This window comes from Piliocolobus tephrosceles, chromosome 8 (genome assembly GCF_002776525.5).
Source record: "Piliocolobus tephrosceles isolate RC106 chromosome 8, ASM277652v3, whole genome shotgun sequence".
Classification (NCBI taxonomy): domain Eukaryota; kingdom Metazoa; phylum Chordata; class Mammalia; order Primates; family Cercopithecidae; genus Piliocolobus; species Piliocolobus tephrosceles.
Genome location: NC_045441.1, coordinates 85,528,570 through 85,551,618, shown reverse-complemented (window position 1 = coordinate 85,551,618; position 23,049 = coordinate 85,528,570). Strand labels below are relative to the sequence as shown.

Here is a 23,049-nt window from a genome sequence, read left to right as displayed (position 1 = left end):
GTTAATTCTTAAACCTGTGGGCAAGGGAAAGTCAGTATACATTGACAGAAGATGGGCTACTCTGAATAGTAATTGAGATTGTGCCTTAGAGGGTCTTCCCCAATGAGACATCATTCAAATTGCTAACATTTGCAATTTATCTGAGAGCACATGGATGATGTGGCTTTCAGGCATCTTTATTGAGTCTTGGACTAGCTAGGAGAGCCCTTCCTTCATAAAACCCTTCCAACACACAATCACGCGTGAAAGTTGAAGAGAAGACAGGCATGCTCAACTGCACACACAAGAGCATGTGGCTGCAACCTGTCAGAAGAATGCTCTAGGCGCCCGATGTGGTCACATCTCCCACTTAACTCTGAAAATAATAAGTTCATCTTATCTAGGGAGATAGAAGTAAGCAAGCAGGGTGAATGTGCTGACCAAGTGTTTGTTCTAGTACTAGAAAGCTGAGTGTCAGAGAATTCAACAGCAGGTACAGGGGTTCATGCGTGCATGCAACTAGACTGTTCCACACCAGAGTTTTGGAAAGCTCTCTAGAAAGATCCCAGACTACTGTCAAAAACATGATCCTCACAGCAAGGCTTTGCCTGATACTCAATAGATTCATGTGTTCTAGCCTAGAATGTAAAAAGATGCTCGGCCGGGCGTGGTGGCTCAAGCCTGTAATCCCAGCACTTTGGGAGGCCGAGACGGGCGGATCACGAGGTCAGGAGATCAAGACCTTCCTGGCTAACATGGTGAAACCCCGTCTCTACTAAAAAAAATATAAAAAACTAGCTGGGCGAGGTGGCGGGTGTCTGTAGTCCCAGCTACTCAGGAGGCTGAGGCAGGAGAATGGCGTAAACCCAGGAGGCGGAGCTTGCAGTGAGCTGAGATCCGGCCACTGCACTCCAGCCTAGGCCACAGAGCGAGACTCCGTCTCAAAAAAAAAAAAAAAAAAAAAAAAAAGATGCTCAATTCACAGTAGCTAGAGCCTACTGTGTACACCCCAGCACTAGCATTCATTGCACTACCTGAGATGTGAGGACAAAATGAGGAATTGCCTCACTCTGGATAGGGGAGGCAACCACCAGCAATCACACTTGCCCCATCATCTATAGTTGTATAGGTTATACAACAATAAGTTGAGAAATTGTATACTTTTAAAGGGGATATCCTTTTCTAATGTTCAAAACGGTGCTTTGTGAGGTGGTAGCAGCTCTCTAGGAATTTATTGCTAGGGTCCTGCTACAAATTACAAGAGCTCAGCATAGCAGGGATAAGGAAGAAGTGGTTGCTTTGGGAGATGCTGCGTGGTTAGATTCTGCAGGGCATAGTGGCTAATTGAAAGACAGTAGCAGGGGGTGAAGTGGAGAAAACTCTTGGGTGCAGACTTCTGGCTTGAGAGCCTGGAAACAGAGAAGATCCATTCATAGCCACATAGATTTTGAGGTATCCGAGGGATGTATGGGAAAAGCTGTTTAGCACACAGTTGACCTAAGAAGTATGGAGCTCATTTAAGTGGTAGCTGAAACTATGAAAATAGATGAGTTGGCCCAGGAAGAGGTAGAGGGAGGATGAGGGAAGGCAGGTGTTAAACAATGGAATTTGAGATGTTGTCAAGATGAAGCATGAGAACAGAAACTAGGAAGTTGTAATAGGTAGGAATAGTCAAGATTTCAATTAAGGTCAAGTAAAGTGAAGACTACAGTGAGTTTATAGTTTATTCAATTTAGAAACTAGTAGCAGCTTTTTCCACAACCCTTTTGTTAGAGCAGTTGAGGCAGAATCTTAACCTCAATGGGCTAGGAGAGTTCATCTGTTAAGGGCGGGACAGAGATGCTGTGGTAGAAATGTGAAATTGTAACAGAGTTCATTGTGTTTTGTTGTGTTTAAAATGGAAAGGGGAAGAATCCATAAAAAAGGTAAGTTTACAATGCAGCTTAAAGAGAAGGGATATAAACTCATATCCACATTGCTGACTTACCAAAAACAAAGTAAATGACTCAGTAGAGAGAGTACTGGATTTGGCTTTAAAAAGAAAAAAAAAAAAAAATTGGAGTCCAAACCCAACCTGCAATAAGTACACTTTGTAAAGTCACCTCTTGACCCTCTGTGCCCGTTTCTGTGAGATGGGACCGCTAGGAACTACATCATAGAGAGTGTAAGGATGGGGTGAGAATACCTGTGGGAGAGTGCCTGGTGCTGTGGTGTACTGTGTGTTTGGTAAATGGTTTTCTGAGTCACCCCATTAAAGGTCTGATTGGGCATGATCGATGTAATCACTGTTGCTTTCTTTACCATTTTTGTTCATATAATTTTTATCTCTTTAGGAATTTGATGACAGGCTCTGTTAGTCTGTTCCTCCCTTATTTGAAGGACAGGCCAAAGATCCAGTTTGGAAATGAGAGAGGACTAGCATGATACATTGGCTCCACCATTGATATCTCCCAGAGGTACAGAAACAGGATTCATGAAGATGTTGACAAGACTCCAAATTCTTACCTTAGCTTTGTTTTCAAAGGGATTTTTACTCTCTTTAGGGGACCATAACTTTCTAAGGAGAGAGATTAAAATAGAAGGTGACCTTGTTTTAGGGGGCCTATTTCCTATTAATGAAAAAGGCACTGGAACTGAAGAATGTGGGCGAATCAATGAAGACCGAGGGATTCAACGCCTGGAAGCCATGTTGTTTGCTATTGATGAAATCAACAAAGATGATTACTTGCTACCAGGAGTGAAGCTGGGTGTTCACATTTTGGATACGTGTTCAAGGGATACCTATGCATTAGAGCAATCACTGGAGTTTGTCAGGGCATCTTTGACAAAAGTGGATGAAGCTGAGTATATGTGTCCTGATGGATCCTATGCCATTCAAGAAAACATCCCACTTCTCATTGCAGGGGTCATTGGTGGCTCTTACAGCAGTGTTTCCATACAGGTAAGATTAGCTAATGCTGTTGCTAAAAGGTTGTGTCTTTTTGCTTTTATGTTTTTGGGGAACAAAAGGGAAATATCATAACTTCATCAATGGATTATATCAACAATGCAATTATCATTTTTTCTGGTTATAATTTGATAATATAGGTTTGCAGGCAGAAAATTTTTCTACCAATGAAAATTGTTTAGAAGCATATCAGGTTGCTATTGCAACATTAAATGGAGGCTGGGTTTCACTGGGGGCAGCTATGGTTGTCTCTTATCCTCCCCCTGGAATCGATCATCTATAGAGCTCAGGAATGTTCTCTGAGTGATGGCAGAGGTGCAAGAGAATGCAAACTCAGCTGTACGAAATTCCTTCAAGTTTCTGCTTGCTTCACACCTGCTAACATCCCATTAGCCAAACCAACTCACAGGGCTTAACCCAGAGTGAAGAAGCTGGTAAGTATGCCCTGCCCACAGGACAAATGCTACAGTTACATAACAGATTGTCAAGGTAAAATGAAATAATAATTTGAAGCCACTGATACAATCAAACACAAGAAGGCATAATGTCATGGAACTCCATTATTCCCATTAATTTTTACTAAAGCATTTTTTGTTCAGCGATAAAATATAAATAATTCATCAGGATATAAACCTAAAAATGTATGCAGAGAAGCCAGAGGATGCTACCATTAAAAAAAAAAAAAGAAACATTTAGCAAATAACTTAAACTAGATATAAAGCTAATAATTGGCTGTCAAAATTTTGTTGGAAAGAAGAAATATACAAACTCTTGCAATCCTTACTTCCAAGGTTATACATTTTATAGAAGGAAATAAGTGAGAAATCATCTAGCTCAACTTTGTCATTTTCCCAATCCCCAGAAAGATTGGTTTCATGAAAACTCCCACTGGTAGAAAGCACAAGAACTAGAACTCAGATAGATCTTTTGTACTTCTGTGCTCTTTTAACTACCCCATGTGATATTTATGTGTTACTTTAAGTTTAGTATTTTTTCTGATGAGAGCACTAATGTCACAGTAATAAAAGTCCATGATTCTAAGAGTCATACATTTCACCTCCCATCAAATTACTATAATCAAACCCCAAGCACTAAAACAAACTATACTATACTCATGTTATCTTTTTATGTCACGAACCACTTAAATTGTCTATATTGGCACTGGAATAACCTTCTTACTCTATCTCACATTTGTGGCATCTAAAATTCTAGGTATAGGCTGGGTGCTATGGCTCATGCCTGTAATCCCAGCACTTTGGGATGCTGAGGCAGGCAGATCACCTGAGTTCAGGAGTTTGGGACCAGCCTGGCAAACATGGTGAAACCCTGCCTCTACCAAAATACAAAGCGTTAGCAGGGCATAGTGGGACACACCTGTGTTCCCAGCTACTCAGGAGGCTGAGGCATGAGAATCACTTGAACCCGGGGGCGGAGGTTTCAGTGAGCCAAGATCAGGCCACTGCCCTCTAGCCTGGAGCAACTGAGCAAGACTTTATCTCAAAAAAAAAAAAAAGTAAATAATAATAAATACATAGATACATACATAAAATAAAATTCTAGGTATAATTCTGTGTGGTTCTCTATGAGCTATGTGAAATTTATTTCCTTCTTCAGATTACACCATCATATTATGAGTAATTAGGATGACTGGTTTTAAATAAACATCCTTACATTTCACTAGATGGACAGAAAATATTGCACATATGAAAGCACATCATATTAATTTTGCCACTCTTTCTATACTTGGATCAAGAGAGATGAAAAACGTTATTTTATTTGAGAAAAGAGAATATATATATATATATGAAGTATGACAGATTTTATATATGTTTTTATATAGTCTGTTATACTTCAATCATAATTTCCCAATGAATGCCAGTCATTTCACAAATTTATATTATACTCAATATTACCACTAGTAAGGGCATATATATATATATATATATATATATATATATATATATACACACATACACACACACACACATGCTTTTTCTCACCTTAGTTTCTCCTAGTGCAATAAATGGTACTCTACAGCAGATGTGTAAATATCCCACTTATCCAAAGTAATTGAGAAACTGTGCCCTGCAAATGGCCTTTTTACAATCTAATTTTACTCTTTTACTACCTATGTATTCCCTGAAAGAAGACAGACTAGTTTAGAGGAAAAAATGTGGGCTACTAAAACCCTGTACTAGTTAGTTCCCAAGGGCAGAAGCCACTTCATACTCATTGAAAGACCTACCTCATTATTTCATTTATCTGGTCAGTATCATAAAGTCACATATGTTGATAAGGTTCTTATCTTCACAGCATAAATAAAAAACCCCAAACTATCATGCTATAATGGAAAGAGTATAGATTTTGGCACCAGAAAGACCTGCATTTGATTTCCAGCTCCACCGTTTACTGGTAAATCTGTAAAATGAAGAAAATATTGTCTACCTCAAAAAGTTGGAGAGAGGATAAATTAAGAAAATCTATGGAAATGCCTCACCAAAAACTGACAGATTCAATAAACGGTAACTTTATGTCCCTAAAATTATAGGACAGGTCAGTGGAAAGCCATATCTAAAGCCAATTTTGTGGACTTCTCTGGTGCCCAAGCAGTCCCATGAAGTCATTGTTGATTTCCCACATGGTAAATCAGCAAGTCAGTCTCTGTTAAGCTCCTACTGTGTGTACTGCACTGTGATAGGAGTTAGAGCGAACACTAAAGTCATATAGAACACAGCCCTGATCTCAAGAAACTTAAAATCTGGCTATGGGTACAATGTGCTCTGAAATAACAGTGACTATAATTCAGAATATGTTCATGTAGCTCACAAAGTAAGAAATGACCTTTAGAAAGGTTTTGAAGATGAGTAAGAATGAAAGTTGCATTGGAGAAAGGCTAACAGGGTGACAGTGTAAATGAGATGCTGGATCTGAAGAAGCCAATCAGAAAATTGTGGGAGACGTCCTTATACAAGGGGATAAAGGCCTTGACATGAGTAAGAAGGGACAGGAGAGGGGGCTCCATTCCCTCCTCCATGGCTCCCATGTTTCCTGACTACTCAGACTCTGATTAGGCTACAAATTCATCCAGGCCGTGTCAAGCAAAGAGTTGGAGCAATTAGTCTATACACTGACCCCCAGGTACCCTTCCAAGGAACCCTTCCATACAGGGTCCTGTGTTCAGCTAGGCATCACGAATAATAAGAGGTGTTAGGTGGCTGTTATGTAGCTAATAATTAAAGTGTATTATTCCTTTGAAACATATATGTCCTTTAATAAGAATTCTAAAAAATATAGTCAATAGTAATCCAAAGCCATAAATTCCTAATGGTGAATTTAAGGCCCTCTTGTACACCAATGAGGGAAACATTTTTGGAGAGAGGATTTTCCTGGGTACCTCTCATACTCACACGCTCCTGCTCCTGTGACTGATTCTGGTCATACACCTGGTGTGTGGTAACCGTGGTGACAGTGTGCAGCCTGTAGCATTGCCATCCATTTTTAACTACTTTTGACTTCCTACATATGTACTGGAAATTGTCTTTGCTTGAACTGAGCCGGGGGGAAAAAGAGGGTGGAAGAAATAAATGAGTATGAACCTGTCACATAATTTTAAAAATTCCTGCTGTCTAATTATAACATCTAGTCCCAAACCAGAGCTCAGGGTTTTCCATTACAAATTGCCTGTTGAGAGAGAACTTTAGAGAATGACAGCATTTTGTACATTTTCCCTTTTGTGGTTGGGTCAGTTTAGACATTGCAATCTCCCCATTTGGGCCTGGATTTCTCTGCTGAATTGCCTCAGGAGGTGCTTTCTCTCCAGCTTCCTCTTCTTTTCCTATCTTCCCACTAAAGGAGAGAAATTTTTCCAGAAGGCAGCACAGGAGATATCACCTGCTGTGTTAGTTCATACAATAGGCAGTGTTTGCTGATAGGAAAACTGCATGGAGTGGAATTCTTAATGACTTGCTGGGTTAAGCTGTATCACCATTGATGAAGAAACTGGATACTTATTTTCCCAATGCTCTTATTAAGTACAACAAGCGAGTCTGTGGTGGTCCCTTTTATAAAACAACAGTATTGATTTCTTAATTCAGTAATCAATGAAAGCTAACATCAAAATCTTTCTATATTAGCAAATATATGTGGGAGTCTATTCACCCTCCCTGGTGAATAAGTTTCTTTCAAAGCATTTTTAAGACTGTATCTTGCTCTCCTCCATAAGCCTGCAATCCACCCACTTCAGGGAAAACAGTATTTATTCAAGAAAAGAATCAAGTTGGTTGCCGTTAGGCAATTGTCTACATGGTACTTGTTTTGAAACAATGATAATGCTTGCGATTTAAAATAGACTGTAGTTAACTGCTAAGTTATTCAATCAAAAATGTTCCTTGAAATGACCCTCACTCTTCCCAGAGAACACATCATTTCTTCAGTCTTTCTTGCCTAGATGGAGCAATTTTAATTAGAACATAGCAGATACAAGTTGACCCAGTTATTGTTTTGTCCCTGAGTGTTAAAGTGACTTCAGGAACAAATGAAGATTTGACTTAGATGGCATGTAAAAGTTAAGCTCATAGAAAGTGCAGAAGAGAGCCTTGAAAGGACTTTCCTATCTCTTTCCCACCCCTGGTATAGAAATTTTCCAGGATTTCTAGCACTATTCACATCCCAGGAACACTCTAACTCAGGAGATGGTTATTATCACACAGTGTATCACGACATGACACGCATTGTTCACATTATATCCCTGAGAAGACTAACTCCTGAAATTAATTCTCTTGCAGTAAATTTCATAGGTTTTAGCTATATGGGGAAGAGGGAAGCGCATATAAAGACATCACTCTATTATACCCCCTCCACTCAACTCCACAGTGCTCAAGGGGACCACTGCTGGTCAATTTGTATTAAGCATTGATTTCTTTCAGTGATTCATTCCTCCTTTAAATCCAGATGTTTTGGGGAAAAGTCACACATTAATTGCCAGTTTTCTTATAGGAGCATAGGAAAAAATAGTTGCAGAACTTGGGAGTGTAGTAGCCTTCATATAGTTAGCTGTCTCCAAGTATCTGATAGACTGCTGAATGGAAAGAGGTACATTCTCTCTGTGTACCAATTGGTTGACTCTAGAGCAGAGTTTCTCAAACTTGGCACTACTGCTGTTTGGGGCTGGATATAGGGCTGTCTTGTACACGGTAAGATGTTTGGTAGCATTACCAGCCTCTACCCATGAGATGCCACCAGTACCCCAAGCTTTGACATCTAAAAATGTTTCCATACATTGGCAAGTTACAAAATTATTCCCTTTCCTCACTGAGAATCACTGTTCTAGAGCAAGGTATATTTAGATTCAACATAAGGAAGAGTTCTTAAAAAGGAAATAGCCTGGAAGGAGAGGGGTTGAAGGAAGTGAGTCCTCTGTTTCTGTAGTTATTCAAGCAAAAGTTGGCCTGTTACTGAGGAGACTGAAGCCACATATTAGTATTTGAACTACATGGCATTTAAAGGTATTTCTGAATGTTATAATTATATGTTACCCTATGAAAATACTCTACGATTAGGGTTGAAATCATTGCAAAGGAAGTATTTAAAATATGGAGCAGAAAGTTTACGTAATGGGCTCTTTTATATCAGGATCACTTTGAAGCATAAGTCCAGTCAATTGTTATTTCACTTGATTATATTAGTATTTTTGCAAATTTCATGAATTAAGCATCTTATTTACCTATATATTATCACTAGGGTTCTCATATAAAATCATTTTTATCAGAAAATAAGCATTTATTAAGCATGTATATATTAAGCACAGCAAGAACATTATTTTATAGAACATTATCATGTAATCTTGACATGGAGTAGAGAGAATGTAAAATAAAGTTTTAAAATAGTGACATCTTACAAGCTTCTGAGGGATGTAGAAGCAAATTGAAATATGAAGACCATACATAAAACAGGTCCAAGTGTAGAATCTGAGTATCAATTGATAACATAGGTAGAGGGAGATCAGAAAGAGAACAGAATGAGCAGAAAGGAATGGGATTGAACAGGAGAAAGACCTAGATATACATAAACAGAAAACCTGCCTTTGAAGCCTTTCTGGAAAATTGCTTTCTCATAGTCTACAGGATGATATCTGCACAGTCTTTCATATATGAGGGAACATAGTGTTTCATCCACCTAGAATGCAATGTTCTTCAGCTGTCTGTATGCCTTGCAAATCCCACTTTCCTTCAGTCCTCCCCTCAAATCCTATCCTTGTGAGAACCCTTTCCCAAGTACTCACCTCATATACATGCACCTCCATTACTAAGTACATGCAACTGTTCATTTGCATATTTATTCTTCCATGAACTATAAACCACTTGAGTTTAAGAATGACGTCTTTTTTTCTTCATATTACTGATAGTTAGAATAATGTCTCAACCAGGTAGACAGTAAGTCTTTGTTGAATGAATTGAAAGAATTGATTACCTATGTACAATTGATAAGAACTGAAGGATGTTAACCTGCTATACTTCCAGAAGGCTGAAAATCTTTACGGGAATCTTGAATGAAGGGTCACAACCATCACCCACCTATTCTAGATCAGTCTGGATGCTCATAAATGAGAAATAAGCACTTTCCTGCAATGGAAGATTGGTTTAGATATAAAAGACAGAGGATGTTGCAAGGTGAGCATACGGGACCAAATTGCCCCCATCGTCCTCACCCCCATTCTTTACACATGTGCCACAGATGCCTTGATCTGAGAGAAGTTCTACGGGTTCCATTACAATTGTTCTTAGACCAACTATTCCAGAGAAGACTATCCAAGGCTCAACACAACTAGACAGTCAGTGCCATTTCGAATGTTAGAGCCTGTCTAGCTGTCTGCAGTCTCTCCACAGGAAGAATATGCAGAGAAACATTTTATGCCAGATGCTGTGCTTGTAGCTAATGCAAAGGCAAAGAGAACATCATCCTATCCTCAAGAAAAGCAGAGTGACAGGATTAGAAATCCATTCACTACTGTATCACCGGTGTCTCTATCACTAGAATAGTAAACATGATAGTTGCATTTAGGGAGTTTCATACAATGATTATAGCATGGATATGTTACAATTGTACATTTTTAGTGTGCCTTTCTTGAAAAATTGCAACACAGTGATTAAAACTGTGCAGACTGATACGATTCACTTAACCCCTCATTGTCTCTTTACTCATGTCTAACATTGAGTTTTTTTATGATTTCAACTTTTATTTTCGACTCAAGGGCCACATATGTAGGTTTATTACTTAGGAATATTGTGTGTTGCTGAGGTTTGGGGTACAAATGATCCTGGCACCCAAATAATGAACATAGTATCCAGTGGGTAGCTTTTCAGCCCTTGAACCCCTCCCTAACTTCTCCCCCTATTAGTTCCCAGTGTCTACTGTTGCCATCTTTATGTACATGTGTACCCAGTAACATGGGGATATTCGTAGTACCTCTCTCATTGGGTTATTGCGGGAATTAAATAAGAAAATACATGAAAAATGAGAAAATGGTGCCTTGTATAGTTAGCAGTCAACATTCTAGTAGATATTATTATCCATTACCTTTTATTATTTATTCATTTATTTATTTATTTATTTTACTTTCAACATCTCCAGCCCAAAAGGAACAGTTTAAAGAGGAATGGAGACTCAGAGGTCAAGTTCCGAGTTCAAGTTTCTATCACTTTAAAAGTAGCAGAATCAACACGAGAATCCAGATAGCTTGCCTCCCACACCAACCACCACCTCACATAGTCTAAGCTGCAGAAAAACCTGACTCAAAAGTTATCTCAGACAGAATCTTTTCATTTATTCCCTTCCCAGACGTTTCATTCTAAAGCAATCTCACAATGCTGATTGTTTTGAAACCTCCCTCCATTGCTCCTGCTTCACCTCCTCCAAGAAAGGGCAGTGCTATTCAAGGACTTTATCACAGGGAGGGAGGCACCAGCAATAACAATTAAAAATGCTTTTGTTAGCATTGCTTCATTGTAGACATGTCTCATCTGAAGTAATTATCTGATATGCTATATTTTTTCCTTCGCATTGGGGTTAATTTGTTTCTTAATTAATTCCCCTTCTGTCATGTGTTTATTTGGAAACTACTCTAGTGAAAGATAAGAACTTACCATCAGGACCACTGTTCACAAGGCAATAGATGGTCCATGCTCTGAACCAGGCTTGCACTGCAGGTCAGGTGTCTATGATGGAGGTCATGCAATGAAAAGCAAAGAATACAGACATTCAGACATTCCTAAGATAGCAGTGGTGTTTTATGCGATGATTATAGATTAATAGGTACACTAATTGAAATAGGACTCCTGACACTTCTGATTAAACCTATGATATTTTGCCTTAATGACGCAAAGTTCTCTTTCCAAATTACCGTTAAATATGTGCCTTTTTTGTGGATTGATGTGTACAATTTCAGTATTTCAATATGGAAAGAGCAATTGTTAGCAGTTTATAATAATGAAGGTCCATGGATCTCATGTAGTATAAGTACTTCTACTGATCTATGGAAAATGCAGTTGAAAATTCGCAGATTACCTTTCTAATTAGAGGACTTTGAGAATTTAAGAATAGTGTTCCAAAAACACCTGCAGTTAAACTCCAAACAAACGATACTCCAGGAGGTTTATCAGTGGGACTTTGAACACCAAAACTGTAGTGTGACTATTTTTGACAACACCACCTGGTATATTGTGGAAATCTCCTTGTTACTAGTAACAAAGTTTTGATTCTTGCCAACACTTTGGCTTCACATTCCAATAAAGTGAACTGCAATACAGGGGAGAATTCAATAGAAGGAACACCTTCAAAAATTATATTTTAAACACAGACCACATTTCCTTGCCAAGTGGTCAGAATGGCAAAGCATCTTGACAGATTTGCCATCACTTAATAGGGTTGAATTGTCACGGTGTTTACCCAAGGGACTAGCCGTTTTTTCCCAGGCACAGGGCCTCCAATTTGGGTAGATACCATAAGGTTCACAAATGAGGCCTCATAGAATGCAAACCAGGCAATTAAGCTTTTCCAATATGGAAAACAGATGTGGTTGAACAAATGAACTGAAATTTGTTCTAGATTTCTCATTAAAAAGTAAATTCCATCTAAATAAAAATATACATGTGCATTAAGTCTACATTACCTACATTTACAAAGTAGTTTTAAGAAAGATTATTTATACAAGATTTAAAGGAATGTAACATCACACAATACACCCACGTAACAAATATGAACATGTATCTCCTTGCTCTAAAATTAAATTAAATTAAAAAGTAAAGGAAAGTAACAATAAATGCAGGTTGGTACCATCCAGAAAATTTCAACTGTTACCAGTGGCTATTTAACTGACTCTCAGCTCTTATTTTTACATTAAATAAATTTTTTTGTATTATCTTTTCTAAGATGCTTCTAGGAATTTAAAAGTTCTTCATCTTTCCTAGAGACCTTTCTCCAACAACCATTATTATTTATGACCTGCTTTTTTCCAGGAAGGATTCAAGGTGACCTGTAATGACACAAAGAGGAGAACAAATAAAAACATGAGTACTTGGGTAATTACTACCAATGAAATAAAATGGTTTTAAGTAGGCTCCATTTGTTTTAAAGCTCCAATCTTCATATTTATATTATCAACTTACTCAGCATTATTGAGATGACATCGTTCCTAGTTTTCAAGAACCCATAGCCTAAGTCAGAATGATTAGTTTGTTCATCTGATTGCCCTTCCCTGACTCATTCCTTTCAAGTTGGATATCATCCACTGTGTCTTTTTAAAACATAACTTTGGTCATGTCGTTTCCTTCATAAAAAATTTAATAGCTTTTTATCTCTTAAAGAACAAAGTTCAAAATATTTACAATGCATATAAAATCTTTAGTGGTTTAACTACCATCCCTCTATCCTTCTTTACCTTCTACTAATCCCTGTGAGGCGCTGGGTACCCTGAACATAGGGAACTACCTGATACTATTAAAGCAAATATGTATTTTCTCATCTCTGTCTTTGTGTTCTCTCTTCTATGTAAAAACCTCCTTTCCTCTTCCTCTGCCTGGAAAACTTCCACTTATTCTTCAACATCAAGCCTATATGTTACCTCTACATGGAGGTCTGTGATGACTCATCTGAGTGTTATTAGTTGCTCTTCACCTGTGTTTTTGTGTAAGTTTGTATACATACGTATCTTAAAATTTTATCCTTGGCTATGTTTCTTTGTCTCCCATCAAATTACACCTTCCTGGAGGACGGTAGGGGTACATTGCTCATCCAGAAAAAGAAAACTAGATTTTAGAATAGTGCCTTGTATAATCGACATCAGTCAAAGTTTGCTGAATGAGTGATGATGAATTAGCTATTATCACGTTCTCTATTGCTTATTGAGCATTTACTATGTGCCCATCGGTGACTGAAGTGCTTCATATGTTCTCATGTAATCTTTACATAACTTCCTAAACCACAGATTACTATCCTTTCCTTTTGGCAGATAAAGAAATTGCAGCTTAAGGAGTTAAAATAACTAGCTGAAGGTCACACAGCTAGTGAAAGGAGGAGCTGAGATTCCAATGCTGGCCTATCTGATTCCAACCCTGTGCACTGTTTGCTTCTTTTGCTTCAATACCATTTACTTCTTTACTGACAGCTCTATTGAAGTAAAGAGTAATTAATAAGAAAACAATGAATAACACAATTCTGTTTGCTACAATATGGTGAATATAACTTTGCCCTAAATTATTGCCCCAAGACCTCAAAAGTAAACGAGAATCATTTAAGGAAATATTAGGCTATAGCCCTCAGCTATCCCCAAGCATACCCAACAGCTTTTGTCCTTTGGTTAACAACCGACAAAGATTGGCATGCTTTTTGTTATTGATAAGGCCATATTTCTTGCATTATTCTTATACAAGTGACTTCAGGGACCACAGAAAAATATAGATTAGTTCAACTTGTGGCTCTGTTAAAACTTCAAGAGACATTGTCAAAAATCAATACCTGAGGCACTAAAGAATGTGTTTCTAACAAGTCTTTTGATGTCAAGTCACCCTGGAAGTCAGGTTTTTGCAGGTGTTACTGGCAAACACAAACACACTCGACACCCAGTATGACATAGACTTTTTGATCCTGTTGTTAGGAATTGGAACACGAACCACTTCACTTCTGTGATTTCTCCTGAAAACTAATGCATGGGGGGAAAGGGCAGCAAAGAACAGATGCAGACTAATTCAGTGGGCAAAATACCTTCTCGTTTGTCTTCTAAGTATCTGCTAAATCTGGATGGAAAGAAAGTTACTCCCGAGATAGTTTCTTGTTAGTGAGGGAACAAGCTAGGTATTTGAATGTGGACGAGCATTGTGATGGTGACAAATGACATGTTTTATAATACCAGTCTCCTGAAATGATAGGATTCGAGGAATCCTTTGTGCTCTGCATATCATTTCAGCCTAAATGATGAGTCATGAAAATGCCAAAATGAGTAACCTTACTATTTAAGAAGTCCTTCAGTTTCAAATGAAGAAAATAAAAGTGGGTGACAATCTTGGTTACAAACCACAGAAGTTGAGTGCAATGATTTCCAGAGAGACTTGGGATGGGAAGCAGAGTGACTTTGAGCCATTTTTGAAGGTTTCCACTATGATTAGGGAGTCCTTTGTTTGGAATGTCCACGTGAAATCACTGGTACTGAGCCATGCTGTTGAATGGTGATAACCAATATGGATCTTTGACTCAAGTGTTTTGGGGGCCATGGCATGTAGGAGTTGTTGACTTCTTCAGATTATACTGCGTACACTGGTATTTGCTATTCTTCATTATACAATTTCTTAAATCAACATTAATTCCTGGTCTTGGGATGGGCATCAATTGTTTTCATGCATAATATTCCCAGATGTGCTACAGGTAATGTGGTCAAAACAAAACAAAACCAAACAGGTTACTAATCCTTTTAGCAATAACAATATGATTGGCCTCCTTTATGGGCAGATAACTCAGATGATGTGAACAGCTCGAATTTCTCAGGCAGTTTTGTCAACTATATACCACCCCCAGTTCCAGTTTAAAATACAAGCCAATTTGGGATTTTGTACAGCTAATAATGCAACTTGAACAAGCTGAATAGGAGGGACACTGAGGTCTCTAAACATCACAACTTCCAGAACTTATTTTTATGTAATAACCTGTGCTGTGAGGTAACAGATGGTTCAAAGTGCAGCAACTCAATGATTCTCTTCCAGGCACATATATAAGCATTTAATTGAAAGAACTAAACAAAACATTCAGTATTGCATGTGTGACAAAGCAATTAAAGGTATAGACTTATTCTTAGAAAACAGACCCAAAGAGATAGGTGAACAGCAGAGAATAAACATGAAGGTTATTATCAAGTCTCCTGATTATGGGACAGTAGCAATGGTTTATTTTTTAAATGTATATAGCTCAGCTCTGTAAATAGCATTCTTTTTGGAAGTGGGCATTTGATGCCTCTTTGCCATCTGGAATTTTTGTAGCTAAGTATAGATTCTCATAAAAACTATTTATTATTGTTCCCTTTAATGTATTAGCACAAACTCAGAAGCCAATAACTGTAAAACTTCTGAAAATAATTCTCATGGCACAAAAACCACTTTAGCGGGAAACCTATTTCTACCAGATTCTACATGTCTACAGTCCTTTTGTCTTCTGTAAAAAAAAAATATTTGGCATTGTGTCAGCATGGAAGGCACAAAGCTCTGTTTGAAATTGATACATTATGAAATTGATACACCTGAGTAGAAATAGTAAACGAGGAACTGATGTGGGGGCTCACAAGTGACTGATATTTTCCAGTTCACATTCTCTTTTTTCAGAACACAGAAAGAATAAATTGCCTGAGATCTTTCTCATAGCTTATATTCTTTTCCTCCCATGATCACAGCATATTTCATGATAAGGAATGCACAACATGTGATAAATCAATACACAGAAATAGAAGAACACTGTGTCAATGTAATAAAAAGCCATATATTAAAAATTCACAGCTAATGTCACACTCAGTGGTAAAAGACTGAAAGTTTATATTCAACATAATATGGGAAGTTCCAACCCCCAGTACCTTAGAATGTGACTTGATTGAAAAATGGTGTCATTGCTTATGTACTTAGGTTAAGATGAGGTCATACTGAAGTAGAGTAGGTTCCTAATTCAATATGACTGGTATTCTTACACAAAAGCAAAATTTGGATACACACACACACACACACACACATCATTGAAATAAAGCATGGCACCTGGGATCCTAAAAAGAAGGCTCCATGGCTTGTTAGAAAAGATCAGGAGAAAATAAAACTTCCAAATAAATTAGTATTGAACAAAAAATTCCCGTCAGTGAATGAGTATGGCTTGGATGCCTACAGCAGCATCATTCCACAACTGGCTATTGATTGTGGAAAAAAAATAAAGTTTTAAACATTCGCAAAGCAAGAATAAGTGAGCAAGTGGTGTTAGTTGATTCCTGAGGGTCTAAATCAATCCTTGTCTTATGTGTCATCTCATTTTAATTAAAAAAGAATACAATGAGTTAAGGATCCACACTGCACAATAAAATTGTTTCTCAGTCATATTTTAGAGTAGCTTCATATTGCCTGCTGGTGGTCAGCTTCCCCCCATGTGTGCACGTGCACACGTGCACACACACACATAAACTCATCATTATAATTAGAAAACATTACATGGTAGAGCAGCAAAATATCAATTCACTCATCAATCCATTTAACAAATATTATGGAGCACCTCTATACTCTGTGAGGCACTGAGAATTCAGAGATTAACAAGAGTTCTCACTCCAGTGGAGAACTTAGTGAATAATCTAGAAATTACCATATATTTTCATTAGTACCATGAGAGAAACACATGAGGGAATGAAAGAAGTTCAGAGAATGGGCACACAAGTCATTCTGAAGTCAGGCATTAAGAACGGTTCCTTAGAGAAGAAGCCCTTGAATGGATTAGCTGAGCAGACAAGTAGTAAAGGTCATTCTAGACAGAAGGAACATCATAGTATGTCAGAGATTCTCCATAAAGTTGAGTTTATTTGGAAGAAAAAAAAATTGGGAAAATGGTGGCAGATATTTAATAACATTTAACAATGGTTTGTTGGACAACTACTGCAAGTAAAGCCCATTCTAAATTACACCAGCTTACAACTACAACAATGGGAAAAAGGCAAAAATACTAATTTTATAACATCGCGCCTGCTGGCAAACATAATTGTATCTGGCCAAGTCCAGCATTTCTTCTTGAGCAAAATTAGTCACATCTGTGACTTGATAGTCTGCAGTGAAAACATTGCAACACCTAAGTCCTGGATAAATTCAAACCACCAAGAAAATGGGTACCTCATAGTATTTGAACATTGAAAATCAAATGACAGTACATGCTACACATGGAAAGAGCTTCTGCTAAACATCACTTACTTGCATGCAGCCTCTCAGGCCCAGTGGGTTCTGCTATAAGGTCATTGTGTTTCTCACATAAATCATAAAGCCAAATCTGACACTGATATTTATAGCTTGAAGCTTTCATTCCCCGCATGGAAATTTCCCAGTAGATTCTTAGACTATCGTTGTTATCTCTGTTGATGGCCAGTCAGAAAACAAATGTTTATGGAGTCACCACAAAGCATAGACTGACAAATGAAAAGCATACTTTTGATAGCAAGGGATGATTGGTCATGGTCCTCAAATAAAGGAGTTTATGGCTTCAGAACAAAAAACAGACAAATGTTATAACCTGAAATATATCATTGCATCATTATAGTGAGAGGAATCCATTACGAGTTTGTATTGCAGAATGGACTGAAGAAATAGGACAAAAGTGAGTATAGTGAGTGGTCCCAGAATACCTACCACTCACGGGTTCCTTAGTAAGATCTCTATGCACGCTTTACCTTCGTTTCTCAAGCTATAAAATGGGATAACGGTAGTATCTATATCGTAAGAATGCCATGAGGATTAAATAAGAAAATACATCTGCAACAATTAGAACAGTAGCTGGCACAAAAATATTAGGACTATTGAAAATACTAGGGATCTTTAAAAGGCTTCCCCAAAAAAGCCTTGCCCAAGAAAGGTAGTCTGAAAACAGTAACTTAGCGAATAGGAAAACTGAAATAGCTCTTCTTTGTTCACTTTTGAGGAATTCTGAATTGGAATCTAAACAGGATAAACCACTTAATAATAATTCTTTGACTTTAGCCACCCTTAGATTTCTGGCACTTGCTGAACTGCAATATTGAATTTTGTATTTATAATTTCATTTTTTCTAGTTTTTTCTTCTTTCTTCACCTGTGTAATTTTAACTTAAACTCAGCAATTTACCTCTCTTCCTATATAATATCACCTTGTTTCCAGAGAGGGAACCTAGTCCTCTGAGAAAATCAAGAGACTAAGCTCTAATCTTAGCCTTTCTGCCTATTAGTTGTCTAAATTTTTTTTTAATTTAAACAGATTTATTTATTCACTTAATAATCAGGAAATCCATTCCATATTATCCTTATGAAAAATAGCTACATTGCCCAACCCTAAACATAAAACTTGAAAAAAGTAATGTGTTTTACATTTTTGCAAATCTCTCTAATCTGTAAATACTGATGCCCTGGCATCAGTATTTTTTAAGCTGTTTTGGTGATTTCAGCATGCATCCAAGTTTAAGCACCAGTGATATAAGTCTGCTGTCTTTCACATTCCAATGGTGTATTAAATGAAAGAGGTATGACATCTGACTTAAAAGAATACATTTGGATTCTCACATTGATTTCCACATTCAATTTCTTTGGATATTTTGCTTTATTTGAAGGACATGAAGAAAAACTTTTGCAGATATGTAACTGGAAAATGGAGAAGTATTTTAATAGTCTTTTCAGAGAACTGTGAATAGTCTTCTTTGATACTACACCAAATTTCAACAAGTGTTGGTTCCTTACAGGTTAATTGCTGTGGAATCTAGAAACATATCATTGTGCTTATCATACTCTGTTACATTAAAATCTATTGGTTTATCTTGCACATTGAATGAAACTTTAACCCATGCATGATCTTCTATCATGTATCAATCATTTAGAAAATGTTGATTCATTGTTTTGAATATTAACATATCATTATCTACTCTCAAAAAAACACTTTTTAAATATTTCCATTGATCCTTTCAGAAATGTTTTTAAGTATGAGGAAGCAGCCAAGCTCACAGTGGCAGATGCAAGTTTTAATTTTCACTTATAAGATGAAATTTTGTTATTGGCAACAAACAAAGGAAAATTGTCAGTTGTTTTCCCTAAAGGGAGAGTCTTACTTTGTTCATTTTTGAGGAAATATCTGCCAAATACCCAAGTTTAAACAATCATAATTTTTCTGGCCGTCACACTTCCAAGTAAAAAATACTGTTCCACAAAAAAAAAAAAAAAAAAAAAAAAAGAGAGAGAGAGAAAAAAAAGTCTATGCTGGTTTAGCTCACAACGCAAACAATTGCATAACTGCTTTTCCCCAAGACAAGAATTGTACTTCAATGTGCAGCAGAGTACTTTACACATACTTCTTATGTCATCACCCAGAATATGTAAATGATACATACTCAAGGTTCAAAGTTTAATAAAATTAATATCTCTTACTGCTTCACTGAGGGAATTTTTCAACAAAACTGGTTTTTTTACTGTGTGTGGCAGTGAAAAATACAATGTTCCTGTAAAAATTGGTGTTGCAGCCTTGCTTCATGCTAAGGCACCAGCGCTTTTATCCACCATTGATTTTGTGCTATCGGTACCAATGTCAACACAGTCAAAAAGAAATCTAGTGCTTCCATGTTATTATGAAAATTTTTATTTTCATATTATTATGAAAATAAATTATGGACTCCCTGAAAGGACTTTCTTGAAGTCTGTAGAACACACTTTGAGAACTATTGATCTAAGTCATTGGTTTTCAAACTTGACTGCCTATTAGAGTCACCTGAGAAGATGTTTTAAATATTGAAGCTCAGGCCACATCTTTGACTAATGAAATCAAAATCTCTGGATATAGGGCCCTGGTATCAATATTTTTTAAGCTGTTTTGGTGATTTCAGCATGCATCCAAGTTTAAGCACCAGTGATATAAGTCTGCTGTCCTTCGCATTCCTATGGTGTATTAAATGAAAGAGGTATGACAGCTCTGAGACCCCAGCAAGCAACAGCAGGTTCAGTTCAGAATACTATAAGTATAGGGCAGCATCTATGCAGAATCCCAAAGGATAATTTTCATGCCTGGATTCCCAGTCTTTGGCCCATTTATCATCACTGTTGCTAAATACAGTAACATGTGTTATAGAAGAATGCATAAAGCACTGGCCAAGGATTCAAGCCGAGTACTCTGCAGCTAACTCTAATATTTATTAGCTTTGTGTTTTGGCCAAAATACTTAGCTTCTTTGCTTCCTTACCCTAAAAATGGTAATGATAATAACAACATCTGTTCCCAGTGGGTGGTTAGGAGGATTAAATGAGCAAATATATGGAAACTCTTAGAACAGTTCTTGGCACACTGGAAGCACTAAATGTTAGCCATTAATACTATCCACTGAAATGTAACTTTCAGTGATACATCAAAAGTGCCTATCAGACAATAAACACTTCTAGAATAAAAGAATGTAGAAACATCACAATTAGAGCAAAGGAATTATGTCATGAAGCCTGGCTTTATCACTTACTGTGTTCGCTTGATAAGTTATGTAAACTTTCTGAGTTTCAGCCTTATCCATACTTCACCCTGTGAGCTTCTGTTTCCTCACATATAAAACAGAAGGTTTAGATCATCTTCACGGTTTCTTTCATCTCCACAACGTAATGATCTTATTGCTTATTTATACTTTTTTCAATGGCATTCATACAAATTTAATTTTATTTGGCCACTATGAATATAGAAATATAAGACTTTATATAAGACTTATATAAAGACTTGGAAGAAATATAAGACTTTCTTCCAAGCTGCTGTCTTTGAGTATGTTTAACTGTATTATCCAACTCCTATCACTTTCTCTTTTCCACAAGAGTCCAAGTAATGTCACCAATAACTTATTGAAGTCATGGTCCTCCAGGCTGCAACTTTTCCTTATATAATGTTGAAAAGATGGCCCCCTGGTAAAATTCACTCTTATTAAACCTATGCTGATTCCTACTACTTTCTTCATTCAGTTCTAAGTGTTTCCATGCTCTCTGTTAGCAAACTTTGTTCTAGAAGATTACCAAAGCACATCATGCTTATTTGTTTATATCTCTTCATGATTTATATATCCCAAATTTGTCCTTCCTCCTCCCTTTCCACCCTCTGGGAGTCCTCCCATTATGTGTTTTCCAAGGATTATTGATAGTGATTTCAAAACATAATCTGCAATTTCTTCCAGAATTCATTACTGTGGACAAACTCCATCCATCTGATTATGGGTTTGTTTTTTGTTTTTGTTTTTGTTTTTTTTTTTTTTTTTTTTTTTTTTGTATTCTCTCCTACTTTTGAGCGTGGTAACCTTTTCATATTATCTGTGCTACCATTTCCATGTTAGAAACCATTCCCAATGGAGAGAATGAGAAAGCAAGAGGGATAGAGCAGCATCTTTCTTTTATTCATATAGAACCAACTTTCCCATCTGATGATTCTATATCTTCCTGCCACATCTTCTCCTGAAACATAATTTCAAGTCAAAACAATAGCAATGACAAAAATCACGTTGATGCATTTTCACATTCTGTGCTTTAGTGTACCTTATTTTTACAGGCAATCTTTTAAGTTGTATATGGGGACGCCCCCAACCTACATACAGACAGCACCCTTTCTGTGTTGCTAGTTCTAACATCAAAATCCCCAAAAATGTAGCCTAGTACCCAGGGGATTCTTTAGAGTTTTCATCTCTTTCTTGTTGAGACTATTCTGTATTGTATGAATTATTTTTTAAGTCCTCCTGTATTCCATTTTAGAGTCTTAATTTATGTGAAGCATATCTCTTTTAAAGTATTTTTTTCCAAAGCATATATAACTACATCCTGTTTTTCCTTCCTCCACTCTATCTAATAATAACATAATTGGGTAACTTTCTTCCAAAATTTTATATTACTTCTCCATTCTAAAACATTTTTTCTTTTATCATTCAAAATGATGTCCAATGTAGGAGTTCCTTTATTTCTTTATGCTTTCTCAGAGAAACCATATGGCCAGTAAAGTAAATCAAGAATATACCAGAACCAAGCTTTAGACAAATGAGACAGGAACCCAGTTAACAACTACCTGGATATTCCCCAACCCTAGTTTTAAATTTGTGTTAAAAAGAAAGTTCCTGCTAACAGCAACTAGGTAGTCTATGGTGTATACCATAATATTGCTTCTGTTCCTCTTATTCTTTCTACCTGGATGCCTTTCTGTGTTTGAAGGTTCAGGTTTATAGTCACACAGTAGAAGGTAGAGAGGAAGCTGTCAGGGAATAGCCATAGTACTTGAAGTCAAAACACCTGGTTTTACACCTTGATTTCACCCACACATTCTAACCATATGACTATGAACAAGTTTCTTCACCTAGCAGAACTGTTTTTGCATATCTAAAATAGAGATAATATCCACCATAAAAAGTTATTGTGACTATCAAAAGAACAAAATATGTTTGTGTGTGTGTGTGTGTGTGTGTGTGTACATACCCAGTACATTGGTACCTGGCTTTACAACAGAATCAACACATTTTTTAAATGAATAAACCAAAGTAACATTCTTCTGTACGGATAAGGCTGGCGTAGATAAGAAAGAGAAAGGAGAGAGACTTATAACTTACTGCCTCTCATGGTATTTACTTTTAGCATTTTAACCCTTATAATCTAAATAAACTAATTTTAAAAGGAGCGGCTCACTGTGATAAAATTACTTCAGCACTTCACTCCATCATTCATGTGTATTACATGTGTTTCTAATGTAACTCTGAATATCAGAAGTTTGACTATATTATCACCCCATACTATTCAATATAGGTGATACAATTGAGATAATACTTATTGTGTTCCAATAAGTGTGCTTCCTTTTTCTTTTTTTTTTTTTTCTTTTTTTTTTTTTTTTTTTTTTTTTTTTTTTT

At 36.9% G+C, this 23,049-nt stretch overlaps 1 protein-coding gene across 3 annotated transcripts in view; it reads left to right on the top strand.

Moving 5' to 3' along the window:
• Positions 1-23,049, top strand: part of GRM3 (glutamate metabotropic receptor 3) — a 224,013-nt gene that overhangs the window by 119,481 nt on the left and 81,483 nt on the right. For 2 of the 3 annotated variants that reach the window (XM_023226652.2, XM_026449012.1), the window contains one exon: positions 2,313-2,920. The exons of the other annotated variant lie outside the window; for it this stretch is intronic. In XM_023226652.2, the coding sequence (XP_023082420.2) occupies positions 2,453-2,920 (468 nt within the window). In that variant the 5' untranslated portion in view covers positions 2,313-2,452. Of the gene's footprint in view, positions 1-2,312; positions 2,921-23,049 lie in introns of those variants that run through there. 3 annotated transcript variants of the gene reach the window in all.